A 24,302-nucleotide genomic window follows, 5' to 3' on the forward strand; every position below is an offset into this window, starting at 1 on the left:
CTATCCACCCTACAAGCTAGACTGAGGCTTTTCTCCACCCACACCAACCACAGCCAGATTAAAACGTAGACCTTCAGAGACCAAAGACAAGCAGGGAGGGACCCAAACATTACAAGCTAAGAGTCACTTTCACCCAGAGCGCCTGTACATTGACAGGTTTTAAATAAGAAACAACACACAACCTGAATAAAACACAATGCACAACCTCAGTCTGAGGACACTTACGTCATGACTGCACAAGAACACCATGAAGGAAAAAAGTGAAATATGCTGTTTACTGTATCACTGACAAAACACATGTCTTCATTGGATTTTAATTGGTGGTACAAGGACACGCATAATATTGGCTAATCACTTACATTAATAATAAGTTTAAAAAATAGTCATAGTCTGGTTATTCATTCAACTACTCATATTTAATCCTTCTTGCCACCCCCAACAGTGGTAAAGCCAATGTCTTGCAGCCAAACATTTAGCAGGACTCTAACTTGGCAGACCTTGAACAGTAATCATTTTGTTAAGTTTAAAATGTCCGATAAACTCAATTCACACAAAGACATTAAAGAACCTAGTTTAACAATGAAAGAAAATCTGGGCTGCCACCAAAGCAGATCAAGTCAAGAGGCTTTAATGTCATTTGAGCCATATACAGCAGTGGAGTCCATCGTGAAATGACCATGGCTTTCTCCAGGACCATAGTGCTACATAAAGACACTGAACAACACAGAGCTAAGGACTAAAAAGTAGTTTAACCTAGCCACATAAAGTGCAAATGTGACAAGTGCAAAGACAAAGGCCCCGTTTACACCTGGTATTAAGATGCATTGTAAATGCGCTCCAAGTGCAAAAAGGCAAAGTGAAAAAAAACAAAAAGAGTTTAAACACATAGTTGGTGTTGGGAAAACTGTGTATAATGTTTACAGGGTTTTGCATTGGATAGAGTAAGTCTTGCATTGCACACTCTGTGCAAAACTCTGATACAGATCACTTACTGTATAGGTATCCTGGATGCAGAACGATGATGTAATCTAAACACTTGGATAACAAGGCTCAAGGGTAACCCCGTCAAGTTGAGGTACACGATTTCAGGAAATTCTGAATAGCCTATGATGATTAACATGTCTAACAGAGACCATAAACTGTGTAACTTCAACCCTGGTTTTTGTACAAGGGGAGACGCAAAGACAAACCAAGAAAATATGAAGAAAAACACATTTAGGTGTGACAAATGTCAGAGCTTCTGAAGTTGCCCTCAAAAACGATTGGATCATGATGATGTCTGACCTGGGATTGCCCGCTAGAAAGTCTGCCGTTAATCAAGACAAGTCAAGCAAAGGGATCAAAGAGATTTGACAGAAGTGTCAGACATGCAGTCACAAAAGGCTCTAAACTTACAGTTAAGAAGGAAAACATAAAAGCAGGTTTGAATAGTCACGGATAAAAGGCACGAAGGAAAGTGATATGGTGAATTCAAGTTTCACAAAAGCATAGTCCACACAGACACGGGTATTTTTATAACCGGAGTTTTTCCTCCAAAAAAAATCCCGTCCACACATGCTTGATTTAAAAGAAATCCCGTCCACATAAAAAAGCAAAACACGCTATCAAGCGCTGCCAAGAGCATGCCACACCAGCAGGCGGCGATATAACCCAAATCGTAAAGCCACGTTGGCCAATCAGAAGCCTGCAAGAAGGCAAAAACTCGCAATTTTACTGTCTACACGACAATACGGCAACTGGAGTTTCTTAAAATCCTCACCCTGGCAGGGGTTTTCATAAATTTTCAGTTACTGCGTTTTCGTGTGGACGAATGGCCGATCGGCGTAAAAAAAGTCACGGTTATAAAAATACCTGTGTCCGTGTGTACTAGGCCTTAAAGGAGACCCCAACTATGAACACATGTATGGGTTAATAACCCACTAAGATTGGCTATATGAATGTGAAATTAAACAGTACTGTCATATTTAAAAATATGACCTATTTGATTACTAAAAAACAACTTTATTTTGTGTATTTGGTATAATACAATGTGTTTGCATGGTTTATGGTTAAAAAACGCATTATTTTGCAAATACAGTTCATTTTTGTAGCTCCAGATTTCAATCCCTTCCTGAAACGCACGGATTTGAAAAGCTCTGTGTCCTTGATTGGCCAGCTAATCTCTACGTAACTTAATTCCTCTGACGTCATTCGGAAATGTGACGCTCCTTACCATGTTTAAAAGATTCGCTCACAATGCATTGTTAACAGGAGTCCGAAACGGGAGGAATTATGAAAATGTCGGTCTTGTCTACATCACCAATCCCAGAAAGTAAACTGTTGCCTACAATCCGTGTTTTTTTTTGTAGTCCAAGAAAAGAGATTTACGTTGGAGACGGTAACTCGCGTCATCGTTAACTTTGGGGTTTGTGCCTTTTGCATATCGTTAACATGTACTAATACACACTTACACACCAGAGGAAATTTAAAAACGTGAATCGGACAATAGGTGCTCTTTAATGTGGATCTATCCATAGTGCCAATTTCTCTTTTCCGACAGTGGGTGCTTGGCACAAAATCACGCAATGCTTAGCAACAGCTTTTGATAAGATTTAAAGCATGAAATTATTCAAAGTCAAGGTAACTTTTAAGATATTACTACATTCTTAGTTGTAAGCACAGCTAGAACACTGACCAATGAGCATCCTGAACCAGAACTACACATTTTATAACAAATTAAAAAAGAACAGATTTAAAATATTACACCCGCTGCTTATTAAAACCACTGCTGGCTATAAACACAGCACAGTCATAGTTTGGTTCTATAAACACTGTGTGCCATGTTTGGCCCATATGTACTAAAGTCATAAGATGTTTATTTTCCCAGATTGGCTTGTGGTGATGTCATTCATGAATAACTGCAGCTCATAGAGTAATGGCCCTCAAGAGCGTGCCAGCAGAAACAGGTCGCATTGTCAGCTGAATAGTCCGATACATGCATGCGTGCCTGAGCGCCCATGAATAACATGAGATCATCTGGCATACGGTTAATGTGGAATACAAGCAGCAATTCTGCTCCGCTTCAAATGGGTCCCCCTTTTATCCACACTTTTATGATAAATTACAATATCATGATAGCATTAAGGTTTCCCTTAAGGCAAAGCGGTGCCAAAAGTACCATTAGGTAGGTCCAAATCTACACCAGCTCACTTCTGTCAGACAGCCAGCAGACAGACACTGCTCCTAACACACTCCGCCTGTTTTTACCCGGGGGGATGTCTGAGCTTTTCTCCAGCCTGGATGCTGAAGGCATTTCAGTTCCCATTTACAGGACAGAACGTAACTCACAAAAGCCACATTTCTGGAGAATCAAAGCGGATGACAAAATCACAAACTGATGATCTGAAGATGAAGACAGCACACACTAGCTTTAAAATCTACCAACTTTCCTTTTCTGGATATTAGAGATGAATAAATCATATTGATACCAGGTGTTTGTCTTTTTGGGAACACGATATTACCATGGTGCTGCTTTACTGTTTGAAACAACATCCATCTGAAGAGATTTCAAAACTGTCCATGCCATCCACATCCTTATGGGCAGATGTGCTTTGTTTACAAGCTAAAAAACATTAATATGAATGTCAAAGCTCACAAAATATAATCATAGTTGTGATGTATTTACACTCACCTAAAGGATTATTAAGAACACCTGTTCAATTTCTCATTAATACAAATATCTAATCAACCAATCACATGGCAGTTTTTTCAATGCATTTAGGGGTGTGGTCCTGGTCAAGACAATCTCCTGAACTGAATAATGGGAAAGAAATGTGATTTAAGCAATTTTGAGGGAGGCATGGTTGTTGGTGCCAGCACAATCTGCTCAATTACTGGGATTTTCACGCACAACCATTTCTAGGGTTTACAAAGAATGGTGTGAAAAGGAAAAAAACATCCATTATGTGGCAGTCCTGTGGGCGAAAATGCCTTGTTGATGCAAGAGGTCAGAGGGGAATGGGCCGACTGATTCAAGCTGATAGAAGAGCAACTTTGACTGAAATAACCACTCATTACAACCGAGGTATGCAGCAAAGCATTTGTGAAGCCACAACACGCACAACCTTGAGGCGGATGGGCTACAACAGCAGAAGACCCCACCGGGTACCACTCACCTCCACTACAAATAGGAAAAAGAGGCTACAATTTGCATGACCTCACAAAAATTGGACAGTTGAAGACTGGAAAAATGTTGCCTGGTCTGATGAGTCTCAATTTCTGTTGAGACATTCAGATGGTAGAGACAGAATTTGGCGTAAAAAGAATGAGAACATGGATCCATCATGCCTTGTTACCACTGTGCAGGCTGGTGGTGGTGGTGGTGTAATGATGTGGGAGATGTTTTCTTGGCACACTTTAGGCCCCTTAGCGCCAATTGGGCATCGTTTAAATGCCACGACCTAGCTGAGCATTGTTTCTGACCATGTCCATCCCTCTATGACCACCATGTACCCATCCTCTGATGGCTACTTCCAGCAGGATAATGGATATCTACAGTGTCAGAAAAAATTGTTTAAAATTGTCCTAAGCTGTCACTAGGGCAGTACCCTTTAAAGGGATCTAATATATGTACCATTTAGGTACAGATAGGTCTATATTTGGTACCATTGAGGTACTAATATGCACTCTTTGGTACCAACATGTACCTTTATGCACTAATACCTAACACTTTTAGGTGCAAAAGTGTACTTTATTAAGTCTTTCCCCGCCATTGACGAGATATCTCGTCAATTAAGAGAAAACGCTTCCCCGCCAATGACGAGATTTTCCGTCTTTCCGCAATACCGCTATTATCCACCAGGTGGCGCCCTTCCGCAACTTTTTAAAACCGGAAGTATTGCCCTATGGCAAGCTGCTGCATGTCCGTGTCTGTTTTAAAGATCGCTCTGAATGGGATCTCTATGAAAAGTCTGTCATAAAAATGGAATTATCTCTGCTTTTTGCTCAAAATATGGTGTTTTTGCAAAAACCTACCCATATTCAAAAGCTGATTGCAAAAGAACCACTAAAGGTAGGATGAAACGTTTTTTTTGTTTGAAAGCAGAGGGTCTGTTCTTTCATTTGGTATATTGTATGTTTATATATTTAAAGAAGAACATTTTCTAGAAGGCATTAAACTTTGGTGAAAATCATGAAAAACGCTGGCGCTGGCTGGCAACTTTTTTAAAAAATGCTGGCGGTGAAAGAGTTATGGGTACTACCCCAGTGACAGCTATTTTCTGACCATTTTTTCTAACAGTAGAGAAGAAGTCTTACACCTCAAAGGCCAAACGTGTATTATAATTTTATGATTTACAACTTTCCCCCAGCTGCCACTCTGTCTGACACTGACATTAAATATTACATTGCAGTTTTATTGGATGTAAAATAAGTGTTAATAAATGATGGATGTGACAGGCCGCAGACTTCGCGGGGGTCTCAGGAGTAAACGCTGCCAACTCTTTATTAAACCATCATGGGATGACAAGGACACCATGTGAGAAGCTCACTTTTATTTCAATAAGAACATACCAATGAAGTCACTGGCATTGTTCAAACAAACCACAGAAATCTGTCAGCCTTATATGGTTTTCTGAGAAACCGTGTAATCTGAAGGGCTTACAAAGGCAGTGAGATAAGATGTGACCTTTAACAAGTTGGATGGTAACAATTTTAAATCCAGGTGTGATGTTAAAACAGGCTTACGCTGGGTGTCTGAATTCAATTACCTCACGTGTTAGGCTATCGCATGGCGCAAAACATTTCCCGTGAGGGAAAAGAGGCCAGATTATTTGTAACGCTGATACGGTAAAACGCTTAACAACTTCTTTCATGTGACGTAAGATGAATGCCGCAAATAAGTCCTATTAATGTGTGGATATAAGCAGCTGCTGAATAAGCACAATCCTTCATGGCAGTTTTTAATAAACACATGTTCCTGCTTTACTTTATTCAGATAGCATTATCTTTATTGCAAAACAATACAAAAAGACACACTTTTGGTTTTTATTGTTCTCTATTATCCGGCACGTGATGATCAAGAAAACAAGAGTGTTGGCCAACTATGATCTTCTATAGACCCTTTTACAGCTCACGTGATCAAATAGCCTGCGCGCGCATTTGGGCAACGGAAGTGGTGTTATTCCCCATTGGTTCTAACGTGGTAGCAACTCAGAAAGTTTATTAAAACGGTTTCTCAACATCAAAATGTCCCGTTGTTGCGTTTGGTTGCACTAATATAATATACTAATATACGTATATATGTATCTTGCAACTTTATTTTTGGCCATCTGCTAACGTCTTTTATCCACTCCACTATAGTACACGGATCTGGTAGCTGTGTTGAAAATGTTGATAAAGTCAATTTTTTAAAAATAACTTACTGTTTGTGTTGCTTCACTGTTGATTCTTACGATACTTCCGTTGCATAAATGCGCGCGCATACGCTGCCACGTCATCATTGTGTACAAACAGTAAAAGGGTCTATATGGCAACATTATTAAAAACCAAAAGGTCAAAACATCTATAAAAACAATAATTATGCATGTTTTGCATGAGGTCAGATAAACTCACAGGCTTATTGTAACGTTTCACTGATAATGTTATGCACACCTAAGCGTTTTATACATAATGGCACTGTTGTTTTAGCAGTTGGTTTGACGACTAGTTTTATGAGAACCTTCAAAGAAGTCCAAAGAAACCTGAATCGTTGTCCAAATAAAACAAATTAATCTGCTCGAGAAATACATTGACACTAATGGGACACGACTCAAGCACAGCATTTGACAAGCACAACACAAAACGCAGCCCTTCTTTCAAATCCACCATATTCACACGTTTTGAAACCATGATATCACACCAAAGCGCCCATGACCCAGTGCCCAGCAAACATTTGTCATCTAAATGGTATGTGGATGTGACAAGCTGTTAAAAGAATAGTTTAAACAAAGCGATGGGCAGCACTCACATCTGTCAGAATAACTGGTCAATCCTCTAAATTTTTTATCACCTGCATTTGGATTTCGCTAAAACAACAGAACCCTTGCGGGCAAAGCCTGGATTTGCTACACAGGCATTACAGCCATAAAATTTTAAATGCCTGTAACTTGGCACCCAGCTCACTAAAACAGGTGATGGTTATAAAACTACCTGGAGGAGAATCGTTGCATGTATTACATAACTATAACCTTTTCAGTCTGAATCTGTTACGCTACAGGGTTTTTCATGCTGGCTCGAATAAGATTTCTCAGCGATTGCATTTACTCTTAAACTGGCGTTTGGATTTAATAAACTAGTTTAAGGATTCATCTGTCAGCTTGATCATAAAATTAGCTCATAAACCCTAGTCCACCTTGTGTAGGTTGTTTGCAAAGACCACAAAAGATTGATTAAAACAAAAACTAAAAAAGCTTAAAACTAATAAGGGCGGTTTTGCCACACAGGGTTTAGATTAATCCAGGGCTAGGCCTTAGTTTAATTAGGATATTTACGTCGTTTTACAAACAAACCTTTCAAAAAAAAAAAAAAAGTGTGCTTCTTGAGACAAAACAATGTGACTGATATCCAGTATGTTAAAGGGAACATTTCACAAGATTTTTTTTAAGATGTAACATAAATCTTTGGTGTCCCCAGAGTACGTATGTGAAGTTTTAGCTTAAAATACCATATAGATAATTTATTATCGCATGTTAAAATCGCCACTTTGTAGGTGTGAGCAAAAATGTGCCGTTTTGGGTGCGTCCTTTAAAATGCAAATTAGTTGATCTTTGCACTAAATGGCAGTGTCGTGGTTTGATAGTGCAGATTAAGGGGCGGTATTATCCCCTTCTGACATCACAGGGGGACTCAAATTTCAATGAGCTATTTTTTCACATGCTTGCAAAGAATACCAAAACTAGGTTACTGGGTTGTTATTTTTCACATTTTCTAGGTTGATAGAAGTACCCAATTATACCACTTAAAGGGATAGTTCGGCCAAAAATGATATTAAACCCATGATTTACTCACCCCCAAGCTGTCCGAGTTGCATATGTCCATCGTTTTTCAGACAAACACATTTTCGGATATTTTAGAAAATGTTTTAGGTCTTTCAGTTGATTAAATGTGAAGTTACGGGGTCCACGACCTTCAAGTCCAAAAAAGTGCGTCCATCCTTTACAAAATAAAACCAAACGGCTCCAGGATGATAAACAAAGGTCTTCTGAGGGTAATCCGTGCGCTGTATTTGTAGAAATATCCATATTTAAAACTTTATAAACATAAATAACTACCTTCCAGTAACACCGCCATCTTAGTCGCGTCCGCATTCAGGATGAGAGCTTACGCAGCCTACGGAGGTTACTCTGCTGCTGCTCTGTGCCCCCGCCCTCCGAATTTGTCATACGTCACTAAGAAAAGTGCGTACACTACGCTAATACTCTCTCCTGAATACAGAGGAGTCTAAGATGGTGGCGCTACCGGAAGGTAGTTATTTACGTTAATAAAGTTTTAAATATGGATATTTCTACAACAACACAGTGCGGATTACCCTCAGAAGACCTTTGTTTATCATCCTGGAGCCGTTTGGATTTATTTTGTGAAGGATGGACACCAACTTCAAAATATCCAATGAAGTGCAAATGCCTCTCCATCCATAATACTAGGCTATTCGTATTTCGTTAAATCATACAGTGAACGTGTAAAAATTCTGAGCACGCAAAGTTAAATTACAGAATGGGCATTGTCTGCCTTTAAATGCAGTTTTAAAGTTTAAAATTACTTTAATCTAACTGATAAACACAAATACAGACTCTGCTGCTCTGTAATGACAGGGGCTCTGTAAATTTGCATTTAACAAGCTTAAATTGTGTTCTTTATTTTATTTTTTATTTTTTGGAAATATATATTTAGCTGTAGGATACCTTGTTTGTCTTTTTCATAAGGGGAAATATAGCACCCTGCGTTCTCAGTGCACCTCCTTGTGGCTTATAACTGTTTTTATAAGATATGCCCATCGGGTATAGCGAGGAAAAAAATATTTGAATGTTTTCGCATTCTCTCAGATTTAGTTAGGAAATTATATTGTATGTAATTCGGCGTCGTCTGTCAGTCATTACTTTCCTCACGTAACAAGTGAAACTGTCAGGAAGTAAAAGTATAATTAAACCCATTATTTTTCTCGTGTTCGCGTCATATGCACAGTCTCCTCTGCACGCGCTTCTCACAGCTGTGCTCTTCACGAGTACGCGCATAAGTAATTTCGTTTTTACCTCAGCCCTATCAAGCTTTCCACAACGTCAATCACGTTTTCCGCCATTTACCTCAACCACTCTCACCGCAGAGTTTCGGGCCATTAGACTGTATTAATATTAACGGTCTATGATCTTCGTCTTTGGTGTTTTACGGCAGCTCGCATCCAGTTTGTTGCATGCTTAGGACTTCATGAAGGCTTACAATGTATTGTTTTTTACCCGCCCACTTGAAATCAAAACGTGATTGGTCGATTTGCCCGTCACTCTCCACACCAAAACACATAGCTTGGCCTTCCCGGGGATTCATGAAGTCCTAACCAATGAATGAGCCAGATAACCGGGCCTTAATAGAGACAGACGATTCTGATTGGATTAGATGTTTTCATGACATAAACCTGACAGTAAGCTTAACGTTAGAACATAGATGAGAGAAAATATATTACATGTATTGTATTAAATTAAATTAAATAGAAATTAAAAAATGTAAAAACATATTTTTATTGAATACTATATTATTTATTATTTATTTATAAAAAATCTTTTTATTAAATTTGTAAGGCCTTCTCTGAAGGCGTAGAAGGCCCTGAAGGTTCCCCACTGCCGAAAATGTGTTTGCCTAAAAAACGATGGACATATGCAACTCGGACAGCTTGGGGGTGAGTAAATCATGGGTTTAATATCATTTTTGGCCGAACTATCCCTTTAAACATGGAAAGCCATGGAAACATGGAAAGATTTTCATGATATTTCTCATTTAAGATATATCAGTACATGGTGTTTTTAAATTAAGCAGCTCAAACATGCATTTAAGCCTGGATTAGGATAAGACCTGTCCAGGAAACCGCCTCATAGTTTCTTATTTAACAAGCCTAAGAACCAAAAATGTTTATCCCAGCATTCTACACAAATTCCCTTGTGAGGTCCACACTTTCGGTGGTGTTCTTGTTTTTTGGAAAGACTAGGCATGTAAAAAGTGGCAAAAAATAAATTATTGATAATTCAATTGATGGTAGTGATATTGAGGGGTGCAAAAAGCTGACTTTGTTCATGTTTGTTGACAAAGCCCTTGGCAACATTGCGACGTCTGGAACACATCCATGAAAGTAACAACCCTGTCTGCACTTCAATTTGCGCACAACAGAAATAAACACAATTTCAGAGCAAAAAAACCCAAAGTCAAAACACAGCAGTCAGAAATGTAAGCATAATTTGTCATCTCCTTGGGCATGATCGCATGCATCTACAGTGTACAAATGATGACTGCTGGGTGATGATTCATAAGGAAACACTGCTGCTGATCCAACTCCAAACTAACCTACTAATCAGAACAAGGATGGACAAAACACAAAATATGAAAGCAGGTGGTTAACACACTATTTCTTACTTTAAAGCAACTCCATATTTGGAAACCTCTTCTTATACAGTATTTACTAATGTCTTCCTCTCTACAATGTATTAGATATTGAAGTCCAACAGCACATTTAATGCTAAACGCCGAACTGTGCATTGTTGTGCATGTTATTGTGCAAGTAAACAGTGCATGAAGAATAAAAGATTTCAGAGATTCAGATTGTATGCATTCAGAAAGAAAGTGAAGAGGTAATGGCATCCTTTAACTTTTACCAAGAATGCTGGAACTAATTAGCTTCCCTCACATCTGCCACAAATCTGTTGAACATATGTTTAGCAAAAACCTGAAAAAACGGGAGAGGAGCTTTACACAGGAATCACTGTGTCAACTAGTGTTTAGTATAGTGAATTTACACTATTTGAACTATAACACAGTGAAGTTTGTAGTTCTCATGTTTGGAAACGCTGTAATGTTACACAGTGGGATTCAAACAGGCAGGAGAAATAATTCATTCAAGTTCCTGCACCTGCTACTGTACCATAAATTAAAATATTACACAACAGCGGCTCCAAGAGGGAAATGTCAGATATCAATGAATAATGGGTTTATATCTATGAAGCTTTTGTTCAATGTAAAAATTGTAGGATAAATAGCAGTTTTACACATGCAACTTTTATAATTTACATTTAAATGCATAAAAATGCAGCATTTTATCCAAAGTGACTTACAGTGCATTACAAAGTATACATTTTTTGTCAGTATGTGTGTTTGAACCCATGACATTTGTACTGCTCTATCACTGACCTATATTTTATTCAAAGTAAATAAAAACCCACATAAATAAATGCTGTTAACTGCAGTAAATGGTCCATTACAGTACTTTATTATAACAATTACTTCACTTTGTAAATGCATACTATAGTAATCTGCCGTATTATCTAGGCTATAGTGAATTGATAAGCATTAGTAAATGCTATAGCATACTATGGTAAGGTTAAAAAACACTACAACGTCTAGGGATTTTACTACAATAGTTTTCAAGTGGGATGAGATTAATTTATATGCGATTGTAAAGATAAAGTGTAATCATACAGTTAAGTATTAGACAGTTTAACAAACCGCAGAACACCATTGCAAGAAATTTAGATATTAAATGAAGAGTGCAATACAGTATTTAGGAGTATATAACAAAAAAAGTAAATATCTAAACAACACGAAGAAGCATTTTGTCTTAATCTGAGTGAATGTACACAATCTTACCTGTCAGCATCATCCCTGAACCGCTTTCCACATCTGCTGTTTCAGTTGGATCAGTTTCAGGGATGCTGGCATTCATAACGGTAAATAAAAAAGCTGTCCACACAAAAGACTCGAGCAACATGATTGACCGAGTTATAACGACGAGACACGAGAACTGTGGTATTTCACGCAGTGACCTGCGCTCATCGCATTAACTTAACTAATTTAGTGAATGAAGTCCAGAAGATGATGAAATTAATATAAAGACATTGATACAAACTTCCCGTCTTCCTTTAGTTTCTCTTCAAATCGGTCGTTATGTCTGGCGATGACTACACATCCCTGAACGCACCTTGCAACAAACAGCGCGCGCTCGCGCAGCCGACACAACTCCAAAGGACCCGCCCACTCCGGCACCGCGGACCAACGAGGAGCAGCGTCCGCAAACTCATTAACATACCGCAGCTCTAACAAGACGCGAGACCTATCAGCAGGCACAGTAAAACATCCCAAATCAGATATTTAATTAAATTAATTCAATATTTACAATACAATATAATTAATACATTAATTAAATTAACCTTTAATTAATTACAAAATATAAGTAATTTAAAAATACAATGAAACATTTCATTGGACACTACAAAAGGTTAATGCTACACATTATATATATATATATAAAACGTTTCTCTAGTCCTCATGGAACATTATATTGTAATTTTTTTGCAAAACATATTAAAATTACAATTATTTTCAAGTAAACGGTTTTGACAAATGCATGTCAACTTTTAAGATTCTGTGTGTAATCTCTTCACAAATTAGAATTAAATAGCAAAAAACTGACAGCAATAATAGTTGTTTTTTCCAAGTTTTATTTTCACGTCTCTCAATTCAGTAATGCTTTTCATACAAAATGTTATGGTAAAAATAAAACTAAATCAATGAGCAGAAATATGGCATCATAGGATCAGGAGTTAGGCAGTCAGTCCCAGTGCATCGCTCCTTTGTGTCCAACAATTCTTTTAGCAACAATTTGAGAAGAGAGGGTCTTCCAAATCTGTCCCGAAAATCTGGAGGTAAGCGTATCAAAGATTGTTTAAATAAAAAAGCCAATTAATCCTTCATAGAAAAACATGGACGAAGGTGTACAATTTCCTACATGCACATACTGTATGTCATCATAACATGCAAACATGACATCATCCAAGGAGATTAGCCACAGATCATTTGAACATAGCACAGCATGAGACAAACTAGTGCTGAAATAAATTTGGCACCTGTAATAAACTCTTTTTCTCTTTTTTCAAGAGGAAGGGAGATGTCTAAATAAAGGACAGTCAAAGATCTATAGGGTGCACCGTGCACATCACTCATCTCCATAGCTAAACATGAAACGGTGGCTGGAGGCAGTTCACTGACATCACGTACTGTAAATAAACTGAATGCCTTCACATTAACCATCCATTTTTTTGCAACAGGGTGCGTACATTAAGAATAACATTTACTTTCTAGTGCAACCAGTACTAATACTACTACATTACTTTGTATATTTTTAAGGGGATGTGGAGTGCGCAAATAAGAAACGCATCCGCCGTTAACATCTGATAAGTCATTTGACCCTGGTGCGTTTTGGTTTAGTGAGCTACACATCTGTAGATCTCTGTGAAGTGCAGAATTGGTCCCACTGGTGCTGAAGTTTGTGAGTTTGTGAAGTGCAGGTAAGCTACAGAATGAGGAGCTTATTAAAGTGTCATTTTGTTGCATAGCCCTACTGTACGTCAACAGTAAACATTTTCCTGCACGTACAGATAAATGACCCTTTATTAAGATTAAAACATTAACAGATGAGATTACTCTGGAGTAGGTGTCTGTACTGATCAAGTTCAAGTTCATTTTGGACTGAAGATTAGCACATCATCAACATCCGCAGTATTTATCAAGATTTATTTTAAGATTTGGAAAATAACACATGTATCCTGTCTTTAAACATATTTTTGGATAATTTCTATACATTTTCATTTAAACAAGCACAGGACTTGCAAATGCAAATATTATGACAACAGTTGCTAAGGTAGGATTGGTCAGTAACACTTTAAGGCAGTGTTTGGCAACGGGTCAATTGCAGACACAGCCCGACTCACAAAGTAACGAAAACTATGTAAATGTGGGCAGAACTTTCATTTAAATGGCTTTCATTTAAAACCTTACAATATTGGGAGATTGCAACACACTCTTTATTAAAAAGGCCCACTTTAATTTAATACTTTTGTGGAAATTTAAACATTGTGCAGAGACCACTATAAACTTCTCCTTAAAAAGTCAAAAAAGCTCTTTAATACTTCTTACTCTCTCACTCATAAACCATATAATGGGTGAGAAACAGACATGACCTCTTCTCTCACAACAGAAAACAACACTGACATTAACCAACATCCATTCAGACCTCATCGATATATCATTATTTCTCATTTCTCTTGCATCGTATTAATAATACTCAATATTCTCAAAAGACCAACAATCCACCAAAATTGTTTTAACACTACGGTCTCTGTTTTGTGCAACCCAAAATCTCTTTCATCAAATACATGCTGAAGTACAATAATACACAAATATCAATCACATTAACCTACAGCGTCTGTTCATTGCCCCGTAATGCTTCATAATGCATCACACTGATGTGGCAATAAATCTCAAAGTTTAGGCACTTGGTATCTTAACTCTCAAGAGTAAGATAAAGATTAGACCTTACGTAATGTCCAGCTACACTCGGATCATTTACATTTATAAGGTACAAAATGAAACGCTGAGAAAAGATATTTATTCTGCTGCAGTCTGATAGAAAACTGAGCCCAGATATTTTAGTGGGAGAAAACTGCAAGTGTATTCCACTAGAACCAGAGAAAAATTCAGCAGCACACCTTTATATTCCTAAAAAATAACTTTTCAGTCATTGTGTCCTGTGCAAAGAATCTAAACAAGCTGAACTAAATATATACGATTTTACGATTCTGCATTAGCAGGCCTGTATTTTTTCACTTTTCTGGATCTCTTTCACTAAGGTTTAAGGTTTGATCACATGCACAGCTGATGACTGTGATCGTCTCCCTGCATTCGGCCCCCTTGGGTAATCGGCCCTAATGAAATTAAAGAGGTGGGAGGAGCCACTTAAAGCTGAACGATTCATGCTTACAGCGCATCAAGAATTCCGTATTAATTAATGAAGCCTTCCAGCTTGCGTATCCTTTCAGTTAAAAAGTAAAACCTGTTTCTTTCTAAAACAAGAGGAAAGCACCTTTCCAAAACCATTTACGCTCAATGGGAAAATTGTGTAAACTGTTGACGAAACTCGTTTTTCCAGCTCACCGCTGTTTCAAGAAGATAAAACTCATGCTAGATTTGATCATGCTAACACCAGTCATCTTTATCTTTCTCCTGGTAGCTTCCAGAAGCTCTTCCGCTGAACCCAGGGGCTGCGTTCACTCCAAGAGAGTAGTGATACCCGTTGGGCACGCCACTTTGGCTGCGCGAGAGCAGCATGGACGTGGGGGCCGAGCCTGAGGACATGTGGGTCCTGGGGGAACGGCCCGTGCCGTACGTGCTCAAGGCATCCTGAAAGTCTTCAGCTTCAGAGTCTTGCTGAAAGAGACCTAAATTGGGGTCGGAGCCGATACGAGTGACAGGCACGGGGGATTGGCGGTGGGCGTTGCCGCTGAGTAGGGCGTCGTGTTCCGACAGGCCACGACTAAGGCGAGCGGGGCAGGCCCCTGTGGACTGGGCAGTGTTGAGCTGGATCGGGGAGGAGTTGGCAGTCTTGTAGGCAACAGCGGGCCGCGGGGTGAGGGGTGTCTGGGGGAGCTGTCTACGCCCTCGGCAGGGTGTGCTGGTGCCTGAGGTATGAACGATTGAACTTCCCTTAGCTGTGGTACTTCCCTGAAACACAGTGGGTGAAGAGTGAGACAACTTGGAATATAGCGAATGATGTTTTGAAAGAGGCAAAATATGAAACAGACCTGTTTTAGCATGTTCGGGTCATGTGTTTCTCCCGGTGATGTAGACCTGCTGGGTCCGGCTGACAGGCTGTGTTCATGGTTGCCATAGCGATCGCAAGAGTAGTATCGCTGTTTCCTCTCCGCTGCTGAGGATGAATGGTGCTTCCTCTCGTGAGAGCGCCCACGATCTCGCTCCCGTGCTCGTTCCCTAGGCAACGATTCGCCGTTTGGATCTGTTGATGTGTAGAAAAAATAAGTACAGGTATAAAAATAATAATTTGGCATCCATAGGTTCCTGTCACCCTGGGTTGCCAGGGTGTTGTGTGGTTGCGTTGAGGTTACTGTTTTTTTAGCCCATTGCTATTGTAGTTGCTGGATGGTTGCTAAAGCGTTGATAATTGGTTACGATCTGGTCCCAAGCGGTCACTGGGGCAGTACCCTTTAAAAGGACCTAATATGTACCATTTAGGTATCTTTGAGGTAATAATATGCACTCTTTACGTGCAAAGGTACGACCCCAGTGACAGCTAGGGACCATTTTTGGCAATTTGTTTTGACAATGTGCACCAAAAGTGAAAACTAAAGCTTTACAATTTTGTCTTTCCCTCATTTACTCACCCTCATGTTGTTTCAAACCTGTATGATTTAATTCAGTGAAAAACCAAAGATGATGTTAGGTAAAACGTTAGGATTTGACAGCCTTACAGTCATTGTAAATGAGCGATTCCACGCAAGAAAGAAACCGTTGACAGAATTGTCTGATAAACGATTCCTTTAAGCGTAAGTAGTTCTTAAATATTTTGGTTTTTCAATGCTTTTCTCAAAAAGTACAGCCCATGACGACCCTATGGAAGTCACCGTGGACTCAGACAGAGCACCAGGGGTTAAACTACAACAACAGGGATGTTAGCTTCAGTTAGGCCGCTGTTTGTTGTGATCTTTCTAACTACAGAGGAACAAAAACACGTAAAGGAAGATGTATGTGGGTGTCTGTATGTGTTTGAAATTCGAGTACAAACACGCTCGAGTGAACGAGCTTTCGGTGGACTGATGTATTGCCCCATTTCAACTCAGTCAAAGCTGACTGATCTATGAACAGCAGGATTAGACTCCAGCTGTCTTCAGCTGAAACATGTTTACCTTACAGCGCTTTCAAAGACTAGAATGATGAGATGTAGAAGACAAAAAGAAGTCATCAAGTCAATAACAGGTAGGTGACTCCTCATGCTGGTACTGCTCCCCACATTATATACATCTGAGCTGTTAGAAAACTCCTGCTGACTTTTCCAGACACAACGTAGAAAAAAATCCCAAAAATAAAATCTGATTAAAGTACATTTGCTCGCTTGGTGGTCAATGAGTCCCTCTTTTAAGTCAAAGAGAGAGGTTAACTTAATACATCCTAAACCAAAAAGCTTTAGAGGGCAATGCAGACTTTTGCCCTTGAAAGCATGACCACTTTAAAAAATTATTCCACTCACCCTCTATGTTATCCAAGATTTTTATGTCTTTCTTTGTTCAGGTGAAAAAGAAATTTTTTATGAAAACATTCCAGGTTTTTTCTCTAAATAGTGGACTTTAGTGGACCTCAACGGTTCACTGCAAAAAATGACTTTCTTACTTATTATTTTTGTATTGTTTTCAGTAGAAATATCTAAAAATTCTTAAATCAAGATGTATTTTCTTGATGAGAAAAATGACCTAAGAAAATAATACTAGTTTTTAGACAAACAATATAAAATTTAAGTGAATTTGTGCTTAAAACAAGCAAAAATATCTGCCAATGGGGTGAGAAAATTTTACTTGAATTAAGTGTTTAAGAAAAATGAAATCTTATTTCACAATTTTTTTTCTCACCCCATTGGCAGATAATTTAGCTTGTTTTAAAGACAATTTCACTTAAATTTTATATTATTTGTCTTAAAACTAGACTTATTTACTTTCATTTTGCTTATCAAGAAAAAGCATCTTAATTTAAGAATTTTTAGATAATTCTACTGAAAACAAGACAAAAATACTAAGTAAGAAAGTCATTTTTTGCAGTGTTTACAGTTTTAATGCAGCTTCAAAGGGCTCTAAATGATCCAGACCGAGGCATAAAAGTCTTATCTAGTAAAACGATTGTAATTTAAAAAAAACAAAAAAACACAACGTTTTAACCACAACTTATCGTCTTGCACCAGTGTCGCTGTGATTTCACAAACTAAGATGTGATCCTGAATCAATTTTTTTAGTTACTTTTTAAATCAATGAAACCTTAAATTACTCTTAACTCAAATTAGTGTGAAATAATAGTTGGAGTAAAATTTTTCAAAGCCACTAACCCAATCATAAACCTAAATCTAACATACACCCTAATCTTAATCCTGCAATTTGATTAGTTAGTAAAAATGTTGACCCAGGACCAACAATGGTGTTAGTCTAGGATCACATCCTACTTTGTAAAATCAGATTCACCAAGGCGACAGTCAGCGTGACCTTACGTATTACGTAATCACATCAAAAGGCATGACGCATGCGAAACTACCGCTCCAGTGTTGACAAGTTTGGAGAAAGAGGACCGTTCTGAAATTGTTGTATGTGGAAGTCTACTAATTAATGTCTTTGTGTCAGTTTATTGTTTAAAATGGTCCGCAAGTGTGTGTGTATCATGCTGGTGCATCACACGGCTAGTGAAAGCCAAGAAGTTATGGTTTATAGTTTTTTTTTTTTTGCGAAAATGACAAACATTTCGTTAGATTTCGTCCCTTGAAGCTGAACTGAAACTGCAATTTTCAACTGCATTGAAACTGCAATTTTCAACTGCATTGAAACTGCAAACTGTTGAGGTCCACTTAAAAAATCCTAAAATGTTTTCCTTAAAATGTATTTTCCACAGAAGATAAACATCTTGGATGACATGGGGGTGAGTAAATATTTTGGGATTTTTATGAAAGTGGAATAATCCTTAAATTTAAGTAAATTCATGCAATTACATTTCATGCATTTTATACATTTATGCAATCTATTTATGCAAAATTGATGATTTTATTCAATGCATTGCAAAGTATGCATTTTTATATGTACACGCATGTTCCTGGGAACGAACCTATTTTCCTAGTGCTAATAATCACATAAAAAAGTGCTGACTTCTAAACAACCTGCACTATTGAATCAAAAGTCAGAAGTTTGCATAAAGGGAAAGTCAACTTTGTCATATGATGGCATAGATCATGGGTTCCTAAACTTTTCATTACGCGACCCACTTATACAGTATAATCTATCTCAGGGACCACTAAAATTTACATTTAGAAATACATTTAGACTTTGTGCGACCCACTAGTGTGTCCCGAACCATAGTGTGAAAACCCCTGGCAAAGAAGAACCTTTAACATCTGTAGAACCTTACTTTTCACAAAACCGTTCCTTTAAAGGGCACCTATTATGCAAAATCCACTTTTACAAGGTGTTTGGAGCTAAATGTGTGTTGGAGGTGTGTGAACACACCCACCCTACGATAAAATCCACACGCTCCTTTTTTAAATACTTTAAACCAAAACAGTCTTATTAGACATGCCGTTTTGATTCTCTTATCAATGTGATGTCACATTGATAAAGCCCCGCCCACTTACAGTCCCGCATTACCATAGCTTCCACCACTAGCCAGTTGTACTTTGTCCACTAGATATTATTGTCTCAGACTGTATTAATTGATCTTTTTTAACTAAAAGCGCTTATGGTCTGTTTGTAAGGAAATGAGGAGCAGTAGCTCATTTGCATTTAAAGGTACAGCGCGTTTTTGCTCCCAACCAAGTAGGAGCATTTTGCAAATGCTATAATAATTGATCTGTGGGGTATTTGGAGCTGACATTTCACAGACACATTCTGGGCACATCTAAGACTTATATTAAAAAGGCCACAATAGGTGACCTTTAAGAACCTTTCACTAAATGGTTCTTTGGGGAACCAAAAATGCGTCTTATGTCATTGCTGTCAAAAACACCCTTATTTATCACCCTCATTATCAGTCAGATCAGCCTAGAAAATCGCAACTTTTAATTTTCTACATACGAGTCAAGTTTTAAATAGGAAAAATATCCAAACTCTTTGATTATTTTAGCGCAATGCTAATGGTCTAATCAGATTCAATGGATTATGCTAAGCTATGCTAAAAGTGGTACCGCCAGACCCGGAGATCAGCTGAATGGATTCCAAAACAGTAAAAATCAAATGTTAAACTTTAGGGGAGGTGAAAAGTAGCATATTTTCAAAAACAGTGGAGTGTCCCTTTAAGAGTAAAAGAAAAATCGTTCTACCCGTAGTGCACGGCTGCTCCTCACTAATGGCTCGATCCAGTGATTTGTGCTTCTTGTCTCTGCGTCGCTGACAGCGATGATGATGGTGGTGATGGTGATGATGGGCTCTTTCCTGAGCTGCAGTCTGGCCCACTTTAGGCCTCTCCAGATCGTATTCGCTCAGCTGGACCTCCTGTACCCCTCTGTGAGGAGTCAACGAGGACGTAGACCTCCGTATGGGACTCATGTCTGCTATCGGCTGTGTGTTGAACAGAGTGAATATAGTCAATAGCAGAGTAAGGATTATTCAGTAGATAACAGACATCACTAGCACACCACTAGAGTTCTTAAACCACTACATAGACCTGTCACAGATACACAACACCAGCTGAGCATGAAAACACACTTCCACTGAAGAGAGACGTTCAGACCGCTCGTCCGGCCGGGAGACACGCACACTTCGGCATCACGGTCCGATGCAAACACTGTGTAAATGCTGTCATCGAAATGTCTCTCACACACAGACTACATGGCTGGAATAGTTGCTGCATGAACTATCCGCAACAAAGCAGCAGTCACGGATAAATCAAGAGTCAAGTAGTACATTTGGCAGATTAAATATATACATTTTAATATTATGTTTGTTCTATAGGATTCGACCCATGACCTTTGCACTACTAATAAAATACTGTATCAGTTGAGCTACAGAAAAACTATTAAGGATATATATTCAGTGTGCATAATTAAATGTTAACTAGGTTAATTTTCTGTACGCCAAACTCCTCAGATAAATCCATGGCTGCTGCTTGGCTGCTTATCTGAGCATTGATCAAATATCACTCACTAGTGCCACCTAGTGACAAAAGTTTTTAGAAACTATAATAAGCTGCACATCCCCTCTTCCCACAACTTCTTTACTCCATGTATTCTTGTTTAAACAGTAAAATTTGGCTCTGACTGACTAGTTAAACGTCAAATACAGACCATTAAGTAGCTACTACACTCTTAAAAATAAAGGCGCTAAAAAGGTTCATAGCAGCCATGTCATAGAAGAATTATTGGTTATCCTAAAAACTTTTTAGTCAAGGGTTTACTACAAAGAACATTTTGTGCAACAGGTCAGGTCCAACAGAATGGTTCTGAATGGCAGGGGTTTTCAAGCTGGGGTCCGGGAACCCCAAAGGGGCCTCAAGGGGCTTTTCAAGTTTTAAAAATAAGCTTAAGTATTGGCTATTATCAGAACAAATCTGCAATCATCTATAATTATGCTGTAAATTATGTGTTTTACCTACTGATTTTTATATTTCACATTCCTGGACATAAGTATTGTGATGTTTTATGTGATGTTTTATGTGGTGTATATGTAATGTTGTATGTTATTTTATTTGTTTACCTGCCCAGGGACAGCAGATGTAAACTAGCTTTTAGCTAATTCTGGTGCAATTACATTTAATTGTGCATTGTCCCTGAAAAAATAAACAATAAAAAAAAAAGGAGGTTCTAGGTGTTCCCCAAATTTTACAATGTATTTATTAGGTGTTTGTCTCATTTCTTGCTACATAAATTTCAGAATCATGTAGCCTATATTTCTATGTATCTAGAGTGTTTTTCTTATTACAGTCCCCTTTATCTCACTTATTGGGGTTTATAAGGCAAGAGCCCTTGTAAAGCTGCTTTGAAACATGATTTTTTGTCAAAGTTGCTGCAGTACAAATACATTTGAAATGAAAATAAGTGTAAGTGTTGCCAATTATATATTTGTTATACATACAAATTGCTAGATATATTTTAGCTAGAGGGTCCCTCACAAAAGGTTCATCATATTTGAGGGTCCTTTGCATCATAAAGTTCGAAAACCCCCGTGTTATGGGACCACATGACCTGACTAAGAACCTTCCCATAACCTTTTGTTTTAAGAGTGTAAGGTATATATGGCTATTGATGTGTGAAGAGAGGGCTGCAACCTTTTACAAAACCAGGATGAATCACAACTTACCGAATGACACACTTTTATACTTACAGTACACCACACAGCTTTGTTTATAAGCATCTCACAACATTTAATAAAACAGCATAAACAGTAAATTCATCTTTACTGTATTTCCTACACCAGGTCCTGATCAGTAGTGACACAATTCAGGTGCTGGTCATATCATTAGAATATCATCAAAACGTTGATTTATTTCACTAATTCCATTCAAAAAGTGAAACTTGTATATTACACTGTAAAAAAAAATTCCGTAGAAATTGCAGCTGGGTTGCCGGTAACTTACCGTAGATTTAAATTTATGTGTTTTACTTGCAACATTTTGTTAAGAGTTAAATGAACATTAAACATTTACAAGTCTTTGTCTTTACAGAGTAAAACTAAAAAACAGCATCAAGCAAAACATTCTGGGAATCAAAATCTGAAGCAAAAAACAGAAAAAGGTTGATGATGATTTCTGGTTCCCAGAATGCTTTGCATGAGGCTGTTATTGTATAGTTTTATTCTGTAAAGATAAAGACTTGTTAATATTTAAAATTTATTTAACTTTGAACAAACTCTTGCCAGTAAATAACATAAATTTCGTTGTACAGTACTACTGCACAATGACAAATAAAGTCTATTCTATTCTATTCTATTCTAAATGTAAATCTACGGTAAATTACCGGCAACCCAGCTGCAATAACATTGTAATTTGTACGCAATTTTTTTACAGTGTATATTCATTCATTACACACAGACTGATATATTTCAAAAGTTTATGTCTATTAATTTTGATGATTATAACTGAAAGGAAAATCCCAAATTCAGTATCTCAGAAAATTAGAATATTACATAAGACCAATACAAAGAAAGGATTTTTAGAAATCTTGGCCATCTGAAAGTATGAACTTGAAAAGTATGAGCATGTACAGCACTCAATACTTAGTCGGGGCTCCTTTGCCTGAATTACTGCAGCAATGCGACCTGGCATAGGGTCGATCAGTCTGTGGCACTGCTCAGGTGTTATGAGAGCCCAGGTTGCTCTGATAGTGGCCTTCAGCTTTTCTGCATTGTTGGGTCTGGCATAGCATCTTCCTCTTCACAATACCCCATAGATTTTCTATGGGGTTAAGGTCAGGCGAGTTTGCTGGCCAATTAAGAAGCGGGATACCATGGTCCTTAAACCAGGTACTGCTAGCTTTGGCACTGTTTGCAGGTGCCAAGTCCTGTTAGAAAATGAAATCTGCATCTCCATAAAGTTGGTCAGCAGCAGGAAGCATGCGTTGACCTTGGACCTCAGAAAACACAGTGGACCAACACCAGCAGATGACATTGCACCCCAATCACTTACTGTGGAAACTTTACACTTGACCTCAAGCAACGTGTATTCTCTTCCTCCAGACTCTGGGACCCTGATTTCCAAAGGAAATGCTAAATTTACTTTCATCAGAGAACATAACTTTGGACCACTCAGCAGCAGTCCAGTCCTTTTTGAAAGCGAGATGCTTCTGACGCTGTCTGTTGTTCAAGAGTGGCTTGACACAAGGAATGCGACAGCTGAAACCCATGTCTTGCATACGTTTGTGCGTAGTGGTTCTTGAAGCTGCAGTCCACTCTTTGTGTATCTCCCACACATTTTTGAATTGGTTTTGTTTAACAATCCTCTCCAGGGTGCGGTTATCCCTATTGCTTGTACACTTTTTCCTACCACATCTTTTCCTTCCCTTCGCCTGTCTATTAATGTGCTTGGACACCTTGTGCTAGGTGTCAATGGTCGTCTTTTGGACAACTGTCAAGTCAGCAGTCTTCCCCATGTTTTTGTAGCCTACACTGTAAAAAATCCAATTAATGAAATGTTGGAAGGGCAAAAATATATAAGTTAAACCAATTTTCTTGTTTGGGCTTAGTTGAGTAGACATATTATTTTAAGTCTAGATAAATCTGTGTTTAAAACATTAAGTGAATGGTTATTTCCAAATTCAGTCAACATCAAGAATGGCTAATGTTGACTGAACTAATTAAGACAAATCTGGTCAATATGTGGACTTATGACAGCTATGTTTCCTGACAACAAAATGCTCACAATATTACTGTTATTTGGTAACAAAATGTAATTTTAAGAGTTGTTCAGGCGTGAATGTATGTGCTTTAAGTTTAAATATGCGGTCGGTTAATATAGATAGCGTCTATTTAAAAATGTGCTCGGACACTTTCGGACGGAGAAGAGCTCCA

The 24,302-nt window shown here is 38.2% G+C and overlaps 2 protein-coding genes across 5 annotated transcripts in view; both read right to left on the reverse strand.

Moving 5' to 3' along the window:
- The window catches only part of LOC135721694 (uncharacterized), an 87,151-nt gene extending 74,992 nt beyond the window's left edge, over positions 1 to 12,159 (reverse strand). The window contains exon 1 of the mRNA XM_065244121.2: positions 11,860 to 12,159. Coding sequence (XP_065100193.1) covers positions 11,860 to 11,980 — 121 coding nt within the window. The 5' untranslated portion in view covers positions 11,981 to 12,159. The remainder of the gene's footprint in view (positions 1 to 11,859) is intronic.
- Positions 12,160 to 12,693: 534 nt separating this feature from the next.
- cacna1bb (calcium channel, voltage-dependent, N type, alpha 1B subunit, b) overlaps positions 12,694 to 24,302 on the reverse strand; it is a 170,526-nt gene continuing 158,917 nt past the window's right edge. For all 4 annotated transcript variants that reach the window (XM_065244126.1, XM_065244125.1, XM_065244122.1 and 1 more), the window contains 3 exons: positions 20,123 to 20,360; positions 15,849 to 16,060; positions 12,694 to 15,768 (listed from right to left, as the gene is read on the reverse strand). In XM_065244126.1, the coding sequence (XP_065100198.1) occupies positions 15,244 to 15,768; positions 15,849 to 16,060; positions 20,123 to 20,360 (975 nt within the window). In that variant the 3' untranslated portion in view covers positions 12,694 to 15,243. The remainder of the gene's footprint in view (positions 15,769 to 15,848; positions 16,061 to 20,122; positions 20,361 to 24,302) is intronic.

This window comes from Paramisgurnus dabryanus, chromosome 18 (genome assembly GCF_030506205.2).
Source record: "Paramisgurnus dabryanus chromosome 18, PD_genome_1.1, whole genome shotgun sequence".
Lineage (NCBI taxonomy): Eukaryota > Metazoa > Chordata > Actinopteri > Cypriniformes > Cobitidae > Paramisgurnus > Paramisgurnus dabryanus.